Source organism: Tachysurus fulvidraco, chromosome 21 (genome assembly GCF_022655615.1).
Source record: "Tachysurus fulvidraco isolate hzauxx_2018 chromosome 21, HZAU_PFXX_2.0, whole genome shotgun sequence".
Classification (NCBI taxonomy): Eukaryota; Metazoa; Chordata; class Actinopteri; order Siluriformes; family Bagridae; genus Tachysurus; species Tachysurus fulvidraco.
The window spans coordinates 6,791,709-6,810,105 of record NC_062538.1 but is presented as its reverse complement, the minus strand read 5'-3'; the positions used below and the strand labels follow the sequence as shown (position 1 = coordinate 6,810,105).

Sequence of the window (18,397 nt, the reverse complement as noted above, 5' to 3'; positions counted from 1 at the left end):
TGTCACAACAATCAAACTTGCAGATTATTTGTTAGACACCTGAAGGAAAATCCTTGTCGCTGTATTTTTGTTATTCCAAGCCCCGAAGAATAATACTTCCATTTTGTTCATGCTGGGAATCCAGTCTGGGGATCTGCCGTTTCTGGTCATGGGTATTAGCGCGTGTCTCATATTAAGAAACACATGATGTGGTGAAGGACACAAATCCTCAGAGGGCCTTTAAGAAGAACAATGCTGTCTAATGCCTACTTACACAGAAGGCTTTCTGTGTGTACACAACTCTGCATTCACATACTCTGATTATAAGATTTCTCTCTTTTTTTTTTGCACTAATAAAACCAGTGTACATAAATGTATCTGTTTATTCCGACAGGAAATCTGGTAAAAAGAAGGACCTGTTTCAAAGCTCATATAAAACAAAGAGAATTCAAATATGAATGCTTAAAAAACAGTGACAAGCAACACATGCACATAGTAAACTGTTTCTATAATATCAAATCAAATGCAACCATAAAGAAAAAAGCAAAAATTTTTGTCTCTGCTCAACAGTGTGGCAAAATTTTTCAGGAGATTTTCTTGGCAATTGTTCTTTATTGTAGAAATGAATGCTTAAAACGTGGCTCATAGTCTGCAATTTTAGGATTAGCAGCTCAACAAGGTCACATGGTTCAGCAGAGCCGGAGATTGCGTCCCGTGCCGCAGTCTGTAGTCACATTGTGTTGATCTTGGTCTCTGTCTCTGAGATGTTCATACACATGAATCCTGCTTCTTAGTTCGCTTAGTTACAGCAGTTTGGCTGCTTCTTTTTGGATGTTTTGTCATCGTGATCCGTGATTTCTGAAATGAGTTAATAAAAGTTAATAATAAGCCCATAGTTTTAATCACAGTAATCAGAGTAGTCTTTAAGACAGTGTGGATGCCCAGACTGGGTACATAGTGTATAAGATTGCTTTTTGTTTTAATCCCACTCTCATTCATTCCCACACAAAGTCTGACCAATCCTGTCTCCTCACATTTATTATTTTTTGTTTGCACCTGCCTTAAGTTTATCTGAATTTAGATGACTCTGTTTCCCAATATATATGTATATTTAACACTTTTTTATGCAAGGTTCCTACATATTGACTTTCGAACACACATATTTACATGAATATTTTATCAAGCACCAGTGATGAATTTAAAAAAAGGCTTATGTCTAAGGCTTGGGCTTAAAGTGTGCAAGATGATAGAGTTTTTATGCGACTTTGCAACTTTACATAAATTGAAGTTTTCACATGTGGACACTTCCTATAATGTTTTAAACATTTTCCAAACTTAGTGCCTGTGAATCATGTGATTCACAGAATCACATGATCATGTGAGACAGGATCATATCTGTATGTACTCTATTGAATAATAATCTTTCTAAACATAAACATAAAAGGAGACAATAAAACAATACAAACTAGCAATAGATATTAGCAAATAAGTTATTAGTATTTTTGAATTTTTATTACTCAATCTTAAATACTTCACAGGGAATTTCAGCACAGTGTGTGCAGTGTTACTGAATGTCAGCTTTCAGGTCGATCCTGAGATCAGGTTACTGTCTGTTTGGAGGTTCACATGTTCTCAGGTTTCTTCCCAACTCGCAAAAACCTGCTCAAAGACTGTTTACGATAAAGGAATGAATCAGTAAGTGAATGCGTATTTGTGTCCCATTCAGAGTGCATTTTCACTTAACAAAAATCCTGGGATAGGCTCTGAATCCACTGAATCTATTGTATTCATGATGAGCAGCAATCTCAATTCTCAATAAGAAGTTGACTATACTCATAGTAATTTAATTAGATGAAAGAAATAACATTTGAGCGGTTTTGGCCATAATGATAAGCACTGCATATTGAAGAAAAAAGGGCGAGGCTTCAGGTCTTTAATTCAAAGATTAAAGGATCCCAAGTGCAAAACATGGAGGCTGCGGCATCATGTAGTGTAAAACTTTAGCTAGAAAACTGACTGATACACTTCAGAAAAGCGAGAAAGGAGAATTATTTAGAAATACTGAAGAAAACCTCCAGACATCTGTCAATATTGGGTCTTCCACAGGAAAGGATACTAAGTGAACCTTAAAGTGCCATAAACAACGTGAACGTACTGGTGTGGCTTCCTGAATGCCAAAGAATATATGTGGACTAAACTGAGCAAGCTTATCCTAGCAAAGAGGCCCACAAACCAGACTGAGTTACACCAATTCTGTCAGGAGGAATAAGCAAAAATCAGCAAAGTATTTATTATTATTTATGAAATAAAATCTTATGGAAATAAAATACATACCCTGAGTACCTTTAACACAGGAAATTTACTGCATAGCAATATAAAGTGTGAAAAATTGAATGTGACGATCTTATACTAGTTATAATTATAAACATTATGTTGGTTGGATCTTTACTGTGGTTTTTTTTTGTTGTTTTTTTTTTATTTTTTTTATCAGAGACTAGAATCCATCTTACAGTTCCAGGCTTGCTCATTGGGGATAAATACAAGTCTAATACTAATCTTGAAATTTTGTTTTATATTAATCATTGTATAATATTAAACTTTTGTATTGTATTATGTTTCTTATGTTCTGTAAAGCTGCTTTGAGACAATGTCCATTGTTAAAAGCACTATACAAATAAATTTGAATTGAATTGAATTGAATTAAAAGATACTTACTAACGATACCGTCTGATTGTTTATTATTGTTCCTCTCCAGTTCAGCTAATACACGGGCCTCAAAGGTCAGCGATGCAACCCGGAAAAAGAAATCCCTTATACTCTCTCCTATATAGAAAAAGACCAAAAAGACTCACTGTGATCTGCAAAAATCACAGAGTGAATGCAGCATTTGGACTTCAAATACAAGCCATTGTCCTGTAGTGACATGTCCTACCTGAGAGAGCGGACACAGCCCAGTACTCGGCTCTTATCTCCTCTGAAAATTTGATGGCTTCTTGCTCCATTTTATCCACCACATCTGGATGCTGGCAGAGAGAGAGGCAGAGAGAGAGGCAGAGAGAGAGAGGCAGAGAGAGAGAGAGAGAGAGAGAGAGAGAGAGAGAGAGAGAGAGAGAGAGAGAGAGAGAGAGAGATCACAGAATCATTCATGCATGTGAAAATAATTTCGTAGTATTTCTCAAATAATGGACTCACACTCAGGTCTTTCTTTGTCCCTACAAGGAAGAGCAGCACACTGGAAGGATCGTTGTCTATCATGGCATCTTCAAGCCACTGCCTAAAGTCAAAACCTTTTTACATCCAACAAACAACTTATACAGCATTTATGTAGTTCTCAGAAAAATGTCTGATGCTGTTTAATGCTACCTTGCGTGGTCCAGGGAATAGTAGTTGCTTAAGTCAAACACCACTATGATGGCTGAAGATCAGAAAAATTGAGGTTTGACCTGTGGTTTAGCTCTAAAGCTCATTATGCATCATAGACAATGTTTTAGATCTGTTCTTACCTTGAGCTCCTCTATAGTAGGTGGAAGCAACACATTTAAACCTCTCCTGACCTGCAGTATCCCACCTACACAGAACACAACAAACCATTTACCATACTGAAAATATATATATAAACACCCTTATCCAGAGCAACTATTTTTCCATCTCATTTTTATACAGCTAAGCAATTAAGGGTTAACACTCTCCAACACTGCAATTACTATGCTTCCACGTCTTTCCTTCTTTTTACTTTTTTATTTATTTATTTTCAAACGATTGTATCTGATAAAATTACATAATTCTAGTAGTACATTTTTTTTTTTAATTCATATATTGTTTTTTTATATATAATTAATAGTGTGTCAATCTCTGGGAAATTGTCCGTAGTGTGTGATTGCATGAGTGAATGAGAGTGTGTGTGTGCCCTGCGATGGGTTGGCACTCCATCCAGGGTGTATCCTGCCTTGACCCCGTGACCCAAGGTAGTTCAGATAAGCGGTAGAAAATGAATGAATGAATGTATAATAGTGTGTCAGAAGTAATAGGACAATTACCGAATTAATCTTCATTACAATTTTAGTTTTATACCCTAAAAGTTTTTCAGATTATTTCTATTTACACTATTCAAATTTCAGAACAATTAATCGACCTGTCAAACTGCTGATATTCATTTTTGCTTATTATACTTCTATACTGGTTTATTCAGCTACAGTGAGATCAGATGTGTGCCACACATTAACATGTACAACACAATAGTAACCCTGTGATTAATGTGTGTGCTTTGTACATTGATAGATTTCTGTGGATGACTCATGACTCACAGCTGTAGACTGAAAGGCACTCCCAGGATTTCAAACCTCTCCATCTCAAAGTCCACTCCGATGGTGGCTTTGTAGCCTTTCTCATAAGTGCCCCTGCAAAACCTGTGAGTAAACAGGACTTAAAATGCTAATCTCACCACACCTTTCAGCTAGCAACATCTGCAAAATATATCTAGCAAACGTACCTTATACTGCACATACTATAGAAAAAAAAATTTTTTCTCATATTATTAATCTCCGTCTCAATTGTTTTTAAATAAATGAATCTATTGCACTGCTTACCTGTTGATCAAACTTGTTTTCCCCACAGAAACATCACCCACAACTATGACCTTGGCTACCATGAATCTGACACAGTGACAAATTTTTCAAAATTATGTGACTATTGCACATCATAGCGAAAAGCTGGTCAGAGAGAGACGTTTGTCATGGGACTTACCTCAGTGAGTCTGACTTCTGACATGCAGTTTGCACAGTAACATGGAAGTCTGTTTTGGTGTGCACTGCAGCATCTCTTGTAAAAAACTAAACAGCAGACCAATTGAAAACAGAAAAGGGTTATTATGTTGAAATGAAATGGGGCAGTCGTGGCCTAATGGTTAAAGAGTCTGACTCTAACCCGAAGGTTGTGGGTTCGAGTCTCGGGCTGGCCCTGACTGAGGTGCCCTTGAGCAAGGCACCGAATCCCCCACCACCACCACCACCCAACTTCTCCATGGGCCACCACAGCATAAATGGCTGCCCACTGCTCTGGATGTGTGTTCACGGTGTGTGTGTGTGTGTCCACTGCTTTGGATGAGTTAAATGCAGAGAACGAATTCTAAGTATGGGTCACCGTACTTATCCACATGTCACGTCACTATTTATCTATCTCAATGTATTTTTTGTTTGTTTGTTTGTTTATGTATAAAACACTGACAGCCTAGTCACATGGTATTGTATAATATGTTATTAGTATTAAATGTCATTTGGTAATTAATTGTCTTTGGTAATTAATATGATATCAAAGCACTGTGAAATCTGTCACCTAATAATTAATTAATTAATTAATTAATTAATATGTTTGAACACATTATTTATCAAATAAAAAAAATCTAATCATTGATAAGGTGAAGTTCTAAATAAAAATTAAAATAGCATTTATTAAACACAAGAAAAAAGTGTGGGTCAATAAATTTTCCACATTGTGGATGTGATTTCATGTACTATATTGGGGTAAAAAATATATAACGTGTTGTATATGTATGTTATATATAAGGAAACTCTGCTGTGGTGTAAGACGAGTAAAATATATAGAATATATTCTAAAAATGCCTATTTTTTAAATTTTAATTAAAATACTAATTAATACTTCCACTTTGTGTCAGACCACATCAAGGCACCCTATTGTAAATTCCCTGTGTTTTATTCCTTACTTAGTTAATGGCAAATTATTATTTTCAAATTACACAAGATGTCATATTCAGCACCCTGTGAAAGCTTGTACAGTGATAATATTCCACAAAGGACCACACATACAGTATGGAGTGTGAAACCGAGTCAGGATTACCAGCGGGAGCTCATGGATGATCCTGTCTTCTCGTATAGGTGGTAAAGAACTCATAATTGAGCTGCTTAGACACACAAGCAAATACAAAAACAAAATACATGTCAAATATCAAGCCAAATGGTGTACAGGATTATGTGTCTATGTAAGTTGATCATGTACAGAAACCAGGTGGATTCTGTTAGGATGTTAAGATTCATCTGTTTCCACCCACAAACACATAACTAATGCTTTTATAATGATGAATCAATCATTAGACTATCAGGAAATACTGAAGGATCCACAGCCAGTGAGTCATAACGGAGTAATATTAATAATGGTAATAATTAAGTATTAACATCTTAACTCATTTTGCTTCATCATTTCCTGAGGCTTTAAGACTGTGCATGCATTAATACATCAGTATCAGAGTATCAGAGTATTAGTTAAACGTTAATATACTATGCCTAACTGTGTTACCATTGATCTCTTAGCACTCTGATAGCCCCCAAAATTCCTCTAGATCAACAAAGAATCAATCATTTGCCACAATCAACTTCATGTCTATTTAAGCCTGAATTAATCTGCAATGTGAAATAAAGAGAAGAGTCCAGAAAATTTTAGAAAAAAATAAAATATTCTACATGGAGAACAAACCTGGAAAATTCTTTCCAAATTCACTGTGCATATGTTTATTTTATCATATTTTTAAGCTTAAGACATCCCTCAACGCATAAATTGTTTATGTGATTTTTTTCTTATTTATCAAAGTGTTCAGTAGGGTGTAATGCTTAGATCAGTTCGCTTCATTACATGTTACAGCTTAACAGACTTCTTTTCTATATTATTATTATTATTGTTATTATTATTATTATTATTATTATTATTATTATTTAGTTAGTTAGTTATATTGTTTGTTTGTTAGTTGATTATTTATTTGTTGCTTAATTATTGCATGTTTTTTTATCTACAAGCAAGATAAGAAAAAAAGAGAAAATGGTTCAGAAATTAAAAATAATTGTACTCTCTAACTCAAAATAGTATTGTACACCCAAAAACGTAATTTTTGAAATTATTTACTACATCTAAAACCAAATTAATATTCCAATAAACTCTCTCTCTCTCTCTCTCTCTCTCTCTCTCTCTCTCTCTCTCTCTCTCTCTCTCTCTCTCTCTCTCTCTCTCTCTCTCTCCGAGAAACTAAGCATTATATATTTCTGCATTTATAAAAAGAAACAAAAATAACACATAATACTTTTTTGTACTAATTGAATAATCTAATTAAAAATACAAGCAAAATGCACAAAAAGCATAAACACATTCTACATTCATTAATCCTGAAACCAAACAGACAGACATAACTGATACATACCAAATAAATGTGCAGTATATTAATCCTACTGAATTTATAACAGCCCAGAGTCCATAACTCTCTCTCTCTGTGTGTGTGTCTCTCTCTCTCTCACTCTCTCGCAGTGAAAGATCCAAGTCAAAATATTCCTTTAACTATTACAGAAACTAATTTAACTAACTTGAACAGCAACATTCACACAACCAGTCTAATCTAAGACAAAATGCGCTCTGTGCTCACCATTAACCCCTGCCCTCTGCTGGTGATTATTAGTACTACCGAATTAAACTACATTACCCATAAAGCATTCATAGCGTCTCGCGATAATGTGTACCTCCGAACCCCTGCAAAATAGACCAGGAAACCCGTCTGTTCTTCCTTTCTCAACATGGCCCCGAAGGCGAAGAAGGAAGGTGCGCTATTTTTAATGAATTATTTTGTAAAAATAAGTATTATTCGTAAGAATCCGATCTTAATATTTAACGGGATGGTTACTGGAGCAGTTATGTTCGTAAATGTTACGGTTTTATGCTATTTACACAGTCGTAATGCTGCTTATAATCTCTTGAAATGTCGGACGGTGAAACGTCTACTACCAGCGGCACACGTTAGCCAAGCTAGCTTGTAGTTAGCCTAGCTGGCTTGTAGTTAGCGTTTTAAAAACTAGCTCTACTCACGTCCTGCTCATGAAAATTTTCTTGTTGTGAAGTTGTTTTCATGCGTTTTGTTTTAATCTAACGTAAAAGTAAATACTCGGGAGTTTTCGATGAAACAGTTAATGTTATTTTGCTTAGCCGGTTGGTACTCTGAGGTAATCACATGTGAACACACCATTAGCCCTCATTCACAAGAGACAAACATTACAAAGTGTTACCAAGCACGCTAACACGTATAGAGTTATCATTTTGGATTATTTCACGATTAAATATTTGATATTTGAAACATTTTAGCTTGTTGGCCCAACTTATTGTAGGCCCTGTTGTAGGTCTTTAAAGGTTGTTTGCTTTTTAGGACGTGATTCTTCCAGAGCTGTAAAAGTGAAATGTCAGAGGTTTGAGATGAATGCTGGATGTTCTGTTGTAAAACACCAAGACAATCTTTAAAGACGTTGTGAGCTGTATTGACACAAATTTTCCCAAACGTATATACACCTTCTTGGGATCTTTGTGTAAATTTTCATTAAATATATGGGGGTGGGTAAATGATTTCTAGTCTCTTGTAACACCTTATAGCACCCAACAGTTGTCTTTGGCCATCACCTTAACCAAATATCTTCATGTACTATATAATGTTTAGATTTCAATTTGTTGGCTTTCCTTGCTTCTTTTCGCAGTTGTCCCAGCCAAGACTGAGGTCAAGTCGAAGGCTCTGAAGGCCAAGAAGGCCGTGCTGAAAGGAGTGCACAGCCACAGGAAGAAGAAGGTCAGGACCAGCCCGACTTTCCGCAGGCCCAAGACTCTGCGCCTAAGGAGGCAGCCCAAGTACCCCAGAAAGAGCGCACCACGCAGGAACAAGTAAGTTTTTGTATTGGTTATTGCATATTGCTTCATCAGTGGGGGGAAAAAATAAATGTATTTGATGGTCTGTGGGTTCATGCCCATGCTCCTAATGCATTTTAATTCCAGTCTAAAATAAGTATGTCAGTTCTTCAGGTACATACATATGTTGCACAATCATATAGCTAGTCTACACCATCAAAACATAAATATACATACAGATAGCAACTTTTTTTCTGTTTATTTCTGGAGCACATGGAAAGTTTAAAAAACAGTGCCAATTCCTCGAGTTATAACAAAACACTTCACTGTTGTATATTTACACAGCATGATTTTTGTTTTAGTAGTGTGATGGGTGTTTTTTGTGTGTAATATCACCTTCTATTTAAAAATTAATTTGTTACAGACTGGTGTCAGTTTTTTACCAAATTAGGATGCAAATGATGGGAATTGCGATCAAAGCATGATATATTGTGATTACAGCTTTTTGAGTACTGATGCATCCTAAAATCTTAATGTGTAGTTTGCTGTTGCTGGTTTAATTCTTACCAACGTGTCTAACGTCTTCGGTTCTGATGCCCTTATGCACATTCAGGTTGGACCACTATGCCATCATTAAATTCCCCCTGACCACAGAGTCAGCCATGAAGAAGATCGAGGACAACAACACTCTGGTCTTCATCGTTGACGTCAAAGCCAATAAGCACCAGATCAAGCATGCCGTCAAGAAACTGTACGACATCGACGTGGCCAAAGTCAACACACTCATCAGGTGCAACTGCTGTTTTTTTTTTGTTGTTGTTTCAAATGTTTGTATAATGTTTAATCCTGTGTAATGATGTAAATTAATAGCTCTGATTTATGATGTTCTCAAAGGAACCACTGAACCACAGGATGTCTTATTTTTATGGATGTGTGGTGATTTACAATGGCTAAAATTTTTGAAAATATATTTCTGCTGTTTAGGCCTGACGGTGAAAAGAAGGCATATGTTCGTCTAGCACCAGATTACGATGCACTGGATGTTGCCAACAAAGTAAGTGATTGTAATTCATTCTGAATATTAAATACAGCAAATTATAAAAAAAATGTAAGTTGCTATTAGTACACGGGTGAAAAGCATTCACTCGGTTTCATCAGATTAGTGACGTGTAGTTCATGAATGATTACTACTGACAAGTGTAATGCAGTTATTTAAAGACTGAAGATTAAGTATTTTGGAAATTTGCATTTCTTTTAATAGTTATGTTTTAAGTTTTTCATAAGTTAAATAGGTTTTGCTAAATATTAATCTCCCAGCATACACAGATCTAATGCGTTCACTCAAGATTTCTTTGCCTAAATGTGTAATAAAATTCCTGGGCAATGCAAGTTTTTTACAATTGTATACTGGAGGGATTTTGTTCTTTGAAGCATTCTTTAATGGAAGGATTTCACTAGCATGTTTGAGCTGAGAAAAGAGGAGTTGCTGCATATTGAGAGTTCAGTGACCGAGCTTATGATGTCATTGCTTGACTGAATGAATTTTGATGCATTCAAAGGAACCACTGATGCTCCTGGCTGTTTCACACTTTTCTGCATGCTGCACTTTCATGCAGTGTTGACTGTTGATGTAATTTTTCCCCTTACAGATTGGCATCATCTAAACTGCTCCTGGTGATGTGTACAGAAGAATAAATGTTTGTAAAAACATATACAGTGTTGTTTTTATTGACTCTTGTGGTATTTTATTTGAATATGGCTATTTAAAATGTATTGAGACTTCATAAAAACAGCCTGTTTACATAGAGAGCACAATTTGAATTCTGTACATTTTTAGAAGTTTTCCATTTACTAATTGTACTTGTTTATGATTTTGTAAAATTGAGACATCAAGAGTAGTAACACTAATATATATAATATGGATGCAACCAGAAAATGCTTTTAACACTGTATACGGCTAGCATGCACTGGTGTTCACTAGAACACGGGGTTTCTTTGGGAGGAAGGTGTTTGGGTCAGTAGCAGGTTTAGCCAGCAGCTCTCAAACTAATTTAGCAGTTAATGTTGGACCAAATTTTAAGAAGTTTGAAAACATGGACATACTAAAATGTTTTTCTAAAGTCTAGAAAAATACCATAAATTCTAAACTGATAATTATTGGGACTTAGTTAAAATAAATTCAGTAGCAGCAAATGAGTTGATACTGTAATAGAAATTTCTCAGTGCATCCACTTTTATAGTACTCATTAAAATAAAGAATAATGCCCAACAAAAATCAGAAATGAAAATGTTCTGTTCTAAATCCACCTATACTTATCTGCAATGGGCAAGTTGCATTCTTTACAGTTTTGTAGGGGTTTTTGGATTCTTCACATGACTAGAATGGGCTTTTTATATTTCACTTATGGTGTAATGCGTTTTCACTGGCGGGAAGCACAATTAAAATGCATTCTCTGTCCATCTTCTGGTCAGAAGCTCTCAGGTCTCCGATTAGATCAATACTTTCAAAATGAGAATGTAACATGAATTTTTAAAAGCTTGATTTCTAACATTTCTAAATCCTTAAGCTGATTTGGTGTTTAAGTCAATTCCATATATATTTTTAAAATTAAACACACTACATAATTATCTTTTGCTGAATTATTAAATACACTCTGGATTTATCAGTGGCATCTAATGGGCTAACACTGTGTAGTTAGAAATGAAGCAGTAGACATGATAGGAACTTGTACTTTAATTCTCACCTCAATTCAGTTGACCCCTTTGGTGCATTTGATCTACTACTTTGCATGTAGTTATGTAAGGAAAATGTTTATGCAAAAATTCTGCAACATGAGTATTTTCATGTTATAGGGTGTTCTAAAGACAAATCAGGTCATTTCACACTTATTGCATTTAAGAGAATGTACTTCTCATTCAGTCTTCTTCAGAAAGTAGAGTATCCTGGTTAGGGACTCCACTGGGCATGAGCCGGGAATCACCCTGATGGGATGATAATTTGCAGCCAGGCATCCTGCATGTGCACACCTAGGCACCTAGGGTCAATTTAGCATAGCCAATCCACATACCAGCAATGGAACCCAGAAGACCCCCACAGACATACGGAGATCAAAATCAAACAGTAAACTCAGCTCATGATCAAAATAATTAAAATGAAAACATGCACTGCATGTAAAAAGCAAATACATGGGGTTGATCTGATATGTCTGTGAGGTCTTTAAGTATAACCAGAAAGTATTGTTAAACCAGACTCCAGCATGAAACTCAGAGGTTCTTGTTTTAACAGATGAATGTTCAATATGCTGAATATTATGTAGTGTTTCAGTCCTGGACAAATTTGCGGACGCCGTTTGATTGGCTGTGCTTGGAGAAGAAATCTGTTCGCAGCAGACGATAGAAATAAATGAGGATCATGATGTTCATGAGCATCATAGATGTCAGAAAATACCCAGCATGGTCCAACCAAGAGTAGTTTACCAGAATGTACCATGTCAGGTAGAACTGCGCTCCCAGGCGAAAGCTGATGTATGTTGTGACATTGATAAACTTGTTAATGGTGTAGAGGACAGAGTCTTTGGTCACTCCAGCTATTTTGAGCATGAGACGTGCATGCAGAAATACACTGTTTACTTCGACAAACAGAGCTACCACAGCACCAGCCACATATTGCCTCGTGAGAACAGCGTACAAGAACGTCCATATCACCTGCAAAGGAATGATTTTGAAAAAATGTAAAATACACTATATGGCCAAAGCATGTGGACACCTGATCATCACACCCAGGTGTGGTTCTTCTCCAAACTACACAATTGCACAGGATGTCTGTATACTGTAACATAATTTTCCATCACTGGAACAAATGGGGCCTGAATGTTCAGCATGACAATGCACAAAGTGGGCTCTATGAAGACATGGTATGCCAATGATGAAGTGAAAGGAACTGAGTGAGCTGCACAGAGTCTTGACCTTAACCCCACTGAACACCTAAGGGATGAACTTGGAATGCAGTCTGCACTCCAGACCTCTTCATTGATTTCAGTGCCTAAGATAATATTCTTATTACTGAATGAGCAAATTCCCACAGCCAATCTCCAAAACCTAGTGGAAAGCTTTCCCAGAAGATAAAAACCTTATTGTACAGTAAAAAAAAAGGGGATTAGATCTGGAATGGGTGTTCAACAGGCATGTGTGGGTGAGATGGTCAGATGTCAACATACATTTGGCCATGAACTGTATGTCTTTAAGTAAAAATATATTCAATATAGTTTTTGATCAGACAGATTAGAGTGGAAGCAATTGATTTACCATAGCATGATGAAGCAGAAACTCCCATGATTCTCGTGCATACCCACTAAAAATGATGTCTCCGGCATCCTGGATAAAATACCCTGTCAGAAAAGTACAGAATTTGTCAGTCTTCTGTGAAATTTGACTGAAATTATCGATAATTTTGTCAGGAAGGTGATGGATATAGAGCTTTCCTTAGAACATTGGGCATGATGTGGGAATACACGTCGGATGTGACTGGACAATAATTAGTAGTGACAAGATTCTGGGTGAATTTTTAATCATGGTTTAATTTAATTAGCATTATTACAATTATGTTTATAAACCTAAGAGATGTTTCCAGTTCAAACCTCAAGCTTTAAGTTCCAAATACAAATATCCAAATAGTATATTTTATATTACAGGTTCAAATTAAAAACAGGAATTTTTTTTTTTTATTTTTTTTATTTTTTTTTTTTTGTACTTGGGAACTGGAATACGGAATAATAATGACTGAAGTCTTTCAGAGGTTTTCTGTCAACCTGTTATATCTCCTGTGGCCATACAGTGGAGCAGCATGTGGCGTCACAGTTTGATCCTGAATACAGGTTCGGGTTCTGAACTGGCATCTCATCCAGAGTGTATCCCCAACTAGCACCAGCCCGTTTTCTTGGGAAACGCTCTGGATTCACCATGATTATAAGTGTTTGGTGTAACTGACAGAGGGAGGTCTTTTGTCAAAGAAACCACAGGTTTTGTTTTGAACAATGGATTTATAAACATTCTGTTATAGTTATCAAATGGACCACTTAATGGTTTCAGCTCATTCATAAACAGCCGTTCAAGTTTTATTCATGGTCAAGCTTTTCAATTAACAATAAGTATTTTATCTTTGTAACATTGTACACATAATGCATAATCCTACTTTCAAAAATGCTAAATGGCAATCTATATGGTAGATATTTACATAAGCTTCTCATTATCAGTATCTTTCTGACATGAAATGACCAAGGTTTGATTCACAAATGTCTCATTTCATGTATTTGATAAAATTCTAAATTACACCTGAAATAATTTAGTAACACATTTTAGCTGACACAGACAGGACAGAGTTTAAATACAGTTTACATTTATCATCGTCTTGTATCAGCAGATTCAGATTCATTCCACCAAGCTAGATTTTCAGGATGTAATAGTTAAAAGAAATTTGAGATACTGTAAATGGTACACTGAAGGTAGGCAAAACAGACAAAACCTTGTTTTCTTCGGACAGGAAGTAAGTCAAATATTTGTTCAAAATCACTTAGAAGTGTCTAGCACAATAGTCCACTCTTTGGACTTTGAAAGGTTGTATTGTGAGAAATGGTTTTGTAGTCACGTAAAAATCACAAAGCATGGTGTGATAACCAGATATCCAGGAAGTTTTATGACTTTGCCACTAGGTAGTGGAGACATTATGATTTCAGGTTGTCTGTGCATCTGTCCATGTGCTTGTCCATGATAATGCGATATATGAAGAACGGACTTAGATCGGTGAAACCAACAAATGAACTTGTTCGATTTAGCAATAGTATAGTTTTAATCCAAGGTCCTTATTGTTAATTGTTTGATGTATAACTGTTTAATATAATGTACAATGTATTAAAGAAAGAGATGACTGACCTGTTGAGATGATGACAAGCAGATATGAGACAGGAGTGAAGGACGAGTGCAGATCATACACCATCACGGGGTACTGAAAAACACTGAGCACAACAAATGCTGATGAGAAATGATCTACAGGCTTCACTTTTTTGAGTAACAAAACATCTTTACAAATATGTAGGTGTTCACATTTGTTTTGATTTCCATTTCCAAAGTATACGGTTAATAAATATATTTTATCCCAGAAATACATGACATGACCAAAAATTGGTAGATACCTGGACACGCCCATATGTGTTCTTTGAATATGATATTTAACATTTAGTAGACTCATGCTGTTATAATTGCGTGAGTGAATGAGAGTGTGTGTGTGCCCTGCGATGGGTTTGCACTCCGTCCAGGGTGTATCCTGCCTTGATGCCCGATGACGCCTGAGATAGGCACAAGCTCCCCGTGACCCGAGAAGTTCGGATAAGTGGTAGAAAATGAATGAATGAATGCTGTTATAATAACCGCCACTCTTCTGGGAAGGCTTTCCACTATACTTTGGGTAGTGGCTCTGGGGATTTGTGCCCAGGCAGGTCTAAGAGCATTAGTAGAGCATCACACATTGATCAGGCAAGGAGGCCTGGGGTTTAGTTGTTGTTTCAGTTCATCCTAAAGCTGTTTAGTATGGTTGAGTTCATGGACATTCGAGATCTTCCACTCTCACCTGGGCAAACAATGTCTTCATGAATCATGGGTTGATTAATTCCAGTGAAAGGATACTGTACTACAACAGCATACAAAGACTCTCTATACAATTGTGTATTTTTTTAAGTTTGTGGCAACAGTTTAGCAAAGAACTACATATGGGTGTGATGGTCATGTGTCCACAAACATTTGGACATATGATATACATTCTATTCTAAAAATATATTAATCTAATGAAATGAGACTTAGTAAAAGAGAGAAAGAATCCTGTAATCACTTCAATTGTGTTCAAGCTGCTTGACTTTGCAATGACAATTAGTTTCACCTTCGTGTTTCCAAAATATACGTTACAAAACATCTGAATTTGCACATCTATACTTTAATTTGCACATTTATATTTCAATTTGCACGTTCTTTTTTCCACTGCACATACAACTGTCTATTATATATGTGTTCATTTCTTATCATTGCCATTCTGTTTACACTGTGGAGTTTCTGTACTAGAAAAAAATCCTCGTGTGAAAACATACTTGGCAATAAATACCTTTCTGATTCTGATTTTAGTTCACTATTTGTAAACTAAAAGCATCGATGTACGGGTCTACAGAATTCAGTAATTGCAAAGTGTCCTTTTAAAATATTTTTCTTAGAAAGGTGCATGACAATATCTCTATTTTGGATCAATATAATGTTTAAAACATTGCTGTGCTACCTGAGGCAAACAGCACAAGTGATCCAGTTTCTCCATTCTTCTCACGAAATGTTCCAAGCTGCTGCCTGTCTGACACGTTTTTCTGGTTTTTGTATTTTGTGAAATCATCAACTGCATATCTTCAACAGACGTAATTAACTGTACAGTCACTTACTGTATACTTCATGTATGGAGCATTTACCATTTTAAACCCTTTATTACTGTTTCATTCAGAAGTTATCTGTATGACTTTAGTCCAGTATGCATAAGTTGAGAGTTGATGATGAAATCTGTTCATGTCTAGGTGTGTCCAATTGTTATTTCTCACTCAGGCAAATATTGTAACATATTTACTATAGTAACAGCCAAAATGTTGTATTTAGCAGAATATCACTTACCAGGAAACTGCCCAGGTGCCGGTCAGGAGTGAGTGGACGAGTGACACAGAGAGATTCTTCCATTTATAGCTCTTCCATTGATCATAGTTAACAACGTGGGGTCTGGGCAGAAACTTCAGCAATGCATGGAGTAGTCTGAAGGCCAGTGAACTGCAGAATACACAGAGGAGGGGTCGACGCTGCACCTCCTTCAACCAACCATCCATCCTCCACTTCTGCTCTAACACTTACCCTGCCTCACAAACTATTTGCTGCCTTTCCCTTTTGTCTAACTGCTTTCCCTTACTTGTGGCTTTTGTGTGTCTCTGTCTCCTATTCTCCTAGGTAAGGTGATTGTCTATTAAGTGCAGGTTTACTCTTTCATTCCCTGAAAACTTGGAAGAGTCTGGAATTCTTCTGCGCCTCTTTTCTTCTTCTCTCTCACTCACATGCTGTGGCTTAACAATGGGTGTGTGTCTGTCTCAATCTCTGTTTGCTGAGCAGTGATTGGCTGAGAAGAAATGCGCCAGAAAGATTGCCACTACAGGAAATGTCGGTCATACCATAAATTCACACCCACACCCCACAAACACCCACACCTCCCCAATGTGATTCTACTTGTGCCATTTATCAATACAGCAAAACTTGTTTGAGTTCTACAGCATGAGAGAGGAAAGCATGCTGTGTTGTGTGCATGTATGTGTGTCTGTGTGTGATTGTGAGTGAGAGAGAGAGAGCAACAGAATACAGTATATAAGAAATTTATGATTCATCTGGAACAAAATTCTGACCATACAGCCTGGCTCTCCCACACATGCTTACTTTTCTGCTAATACACATTGATTCAATCCATATGTTCTGAGGCATAATATATTGGCTTAACCTATAACAGCTGGGTGCGAAGGCAAAATTCCTGTTTGGGTGTGCATTTTATTTTCCTTGTTTACATTTGAGGGGTAAGTCAGAACTTGTTCCACCCGCACCCTCTGAAAGAGGTCACTGCCATTCATTACCTCTTCTGTGGGATGGGGCCATATGGCTAGCCTTTACTCACTCAGTCAGCCGTAGTCGCCCATGATCCTGTTGCTGGGAAACTGGTTGTACTTCCTTGGATCACTTTGGTAGGTACTAACCCCTGCATACCACGAACACCCAACAAGACCTGTTTTTTGTTTTTTGTTTTTTTTGCAAACACTCTGATCCGGTTGCCTAGATCTGTCACTCTGATCCGTCACAATTTGGCCCAACAAATTCGAACAGATTTTTTCCTGCTTCCAACACATCAACTCCAAGAACTGATTGCTCACATGCTGCCTAATACATCCCACCCTTTGAAAGTTGTCAGTGTAGCTTAAATTGAAATTTCTTTTCATTAATAAAGAATGTTGTCCTATGTGGCCAGATTCTATCATGCCTCTAATGGCTGGGGAAAAAATAGCAGTCCCAGTACATGGGAAAAGCTCAGCAGGGGGCAGAATTTCCATGTCAATAAAGAGAAAAAGCAAAAGGAGACAATCTATATGGATGCAATGCAAAACCAGATAGCAAAAAAAATAAAATACAAGAGAATCATAATATACTCAATATGTCACACTTGCCTGTCTTCAGAACTTGAGAGCCCTGATGATGGTGTGGTGTGATACATTATTACATTAAATGTGGTTGTTTTCTAATAATAGCACATCAATACCTGTGGTAAAAAAAAAAAAAAAACTTATTTAATATTTGAAACCATCTATAAAAACAAATGACAACAATTATCCTTTTTCGACACCATGGAAGGAGTGGCAACCCATCACAGGGAACAATCATACATACACAATTTTAGAGAGACCACAACTAAAGTCTTTGGACTGGGAAAGGGGACTGCCAAAGCACGGAGAGAACATACAAACACACACACACACAGCAGAGAGTGGAATTAAAACCCTGTTGCTGAAGGTGCAAGGCATGCATGCTAACCACTGAGTCACCGTGTCCAGCTAACAACAATCAATTCAAGAAAATAATATTTTTTATTCCACAAATTGAGGCATCTTTCCCCCATTTCTCTTCATTCATCCCTGAAATCTCTATCATATATCTGGCT

The 18,397-nt window shown here is 36.6% G+C and overlaps 3 protein-coding genes and 1 non-coding gene across 6 annotated transcripts; 2 read left to right on the top strand and 2 right to left on the bottom strand.

Annotated features, from left to right (window-relative positions):
- Positions 1-470: 470 nt before the first annotated feature.
- rab34b (RAB34, member RAS oncogene family b) lies at positions 471-7,405 on the bottom strand. Of its 3 annotated transcripts, none has more exons than XM_027157025.2 (11): positions 7,181-7,405; positions 5,833-5,896; positions 4,723-4,808; positions 4,566-4,631; positions 4,284-4,385; positions 3,483-3,547; positions 3,343-3,394; positions 3,172-3,253; positions 2,912-3,002; positions 2,695-2,802; positions 471-837 (listed from the first exon to the last, which is right to left on the bottom strand). In XM_027157025.2, the coding sequence occupies exons 2-11, from the start codon at positions 5,884-5,886 to the stop codon at positions 779-781; spliced, it is 765 nt and encodes a 254-aa protein (XP_027012826.2). In that variant the 5' UTR covers positions 5,887-5,896; positions 7,181-7,405; the 3' UTR covers positions 471-778. The 3 variants fall into 3 exon arrangements, with proteins under 3 accessions (XP_027012826.2, XP_027012815.2, XP_027012835.2); XM_027157014.2 differs by having other exon boundaries at positions 5,833-5,893; XM_027157034.2 differs by lacking the exon at positions 4,566-4,631 and having other exon boundaries at positions 5,833-5,893.
- A 27-nt stretch (positions 7,406-7,432) lies between these two features.
- On the top strand, positions 7,433-10,349 carry rpl23a (ribosomal protein L23a). Its single transcript, XM_027157074.2, has 5 exons — positions 7,433-7,572; positions 8,493-8,673; positions 9,251-9,427; positions 9,622-9,691; positions 10,287-10,349. Exons 1-5 carry the CDS (start codon positions 7,548-7,550, stop codon positions 10,299-10,301), a joined length of 468 nt encoding a protein of 155 aa, XP_027012875.1. The 5' UTR covers positions 7,433-7,547; the 3' UTR covers positions 10,302-10,349.
- On the top strand, positions 9,089-9,159 carry LOC113652085. Its single transcript, XR_003442807.1, has one exon. It is a non-coding gene; the product is annotated as a small nucleolar RNA Z17 (small nucleolar RNA).
- Positions 10,350-11,353: 1,004 nt separating the features above from the next.
- tlcd1 (TLC domain containing 1) lies at positions 11,354-16,887 on the bottom strand. The gene is made up of 4 exons (XM_027157045.2): positions 16,330-16,887; positions 14,566-14,648; positions 12,943-13,025; positions 11,354-12,342 (listed from the first exon to the last, which is right to left on the bottom strand). The coding sequence occupies exons 1-4, from the start codon at positions 16,533-16,535 to the stop codon at positions 11,959-11,961; spliced, it is 756 nt and encodes a 251-aa protein (XP_027012846.1). The 5' UTR covers positions 16,536-16,887; the 3' UTR covers positions 11,354-11,958.
- Between the last annotated feature and the right edge of the window lie 1,510 nt (positions 16,888-18,397).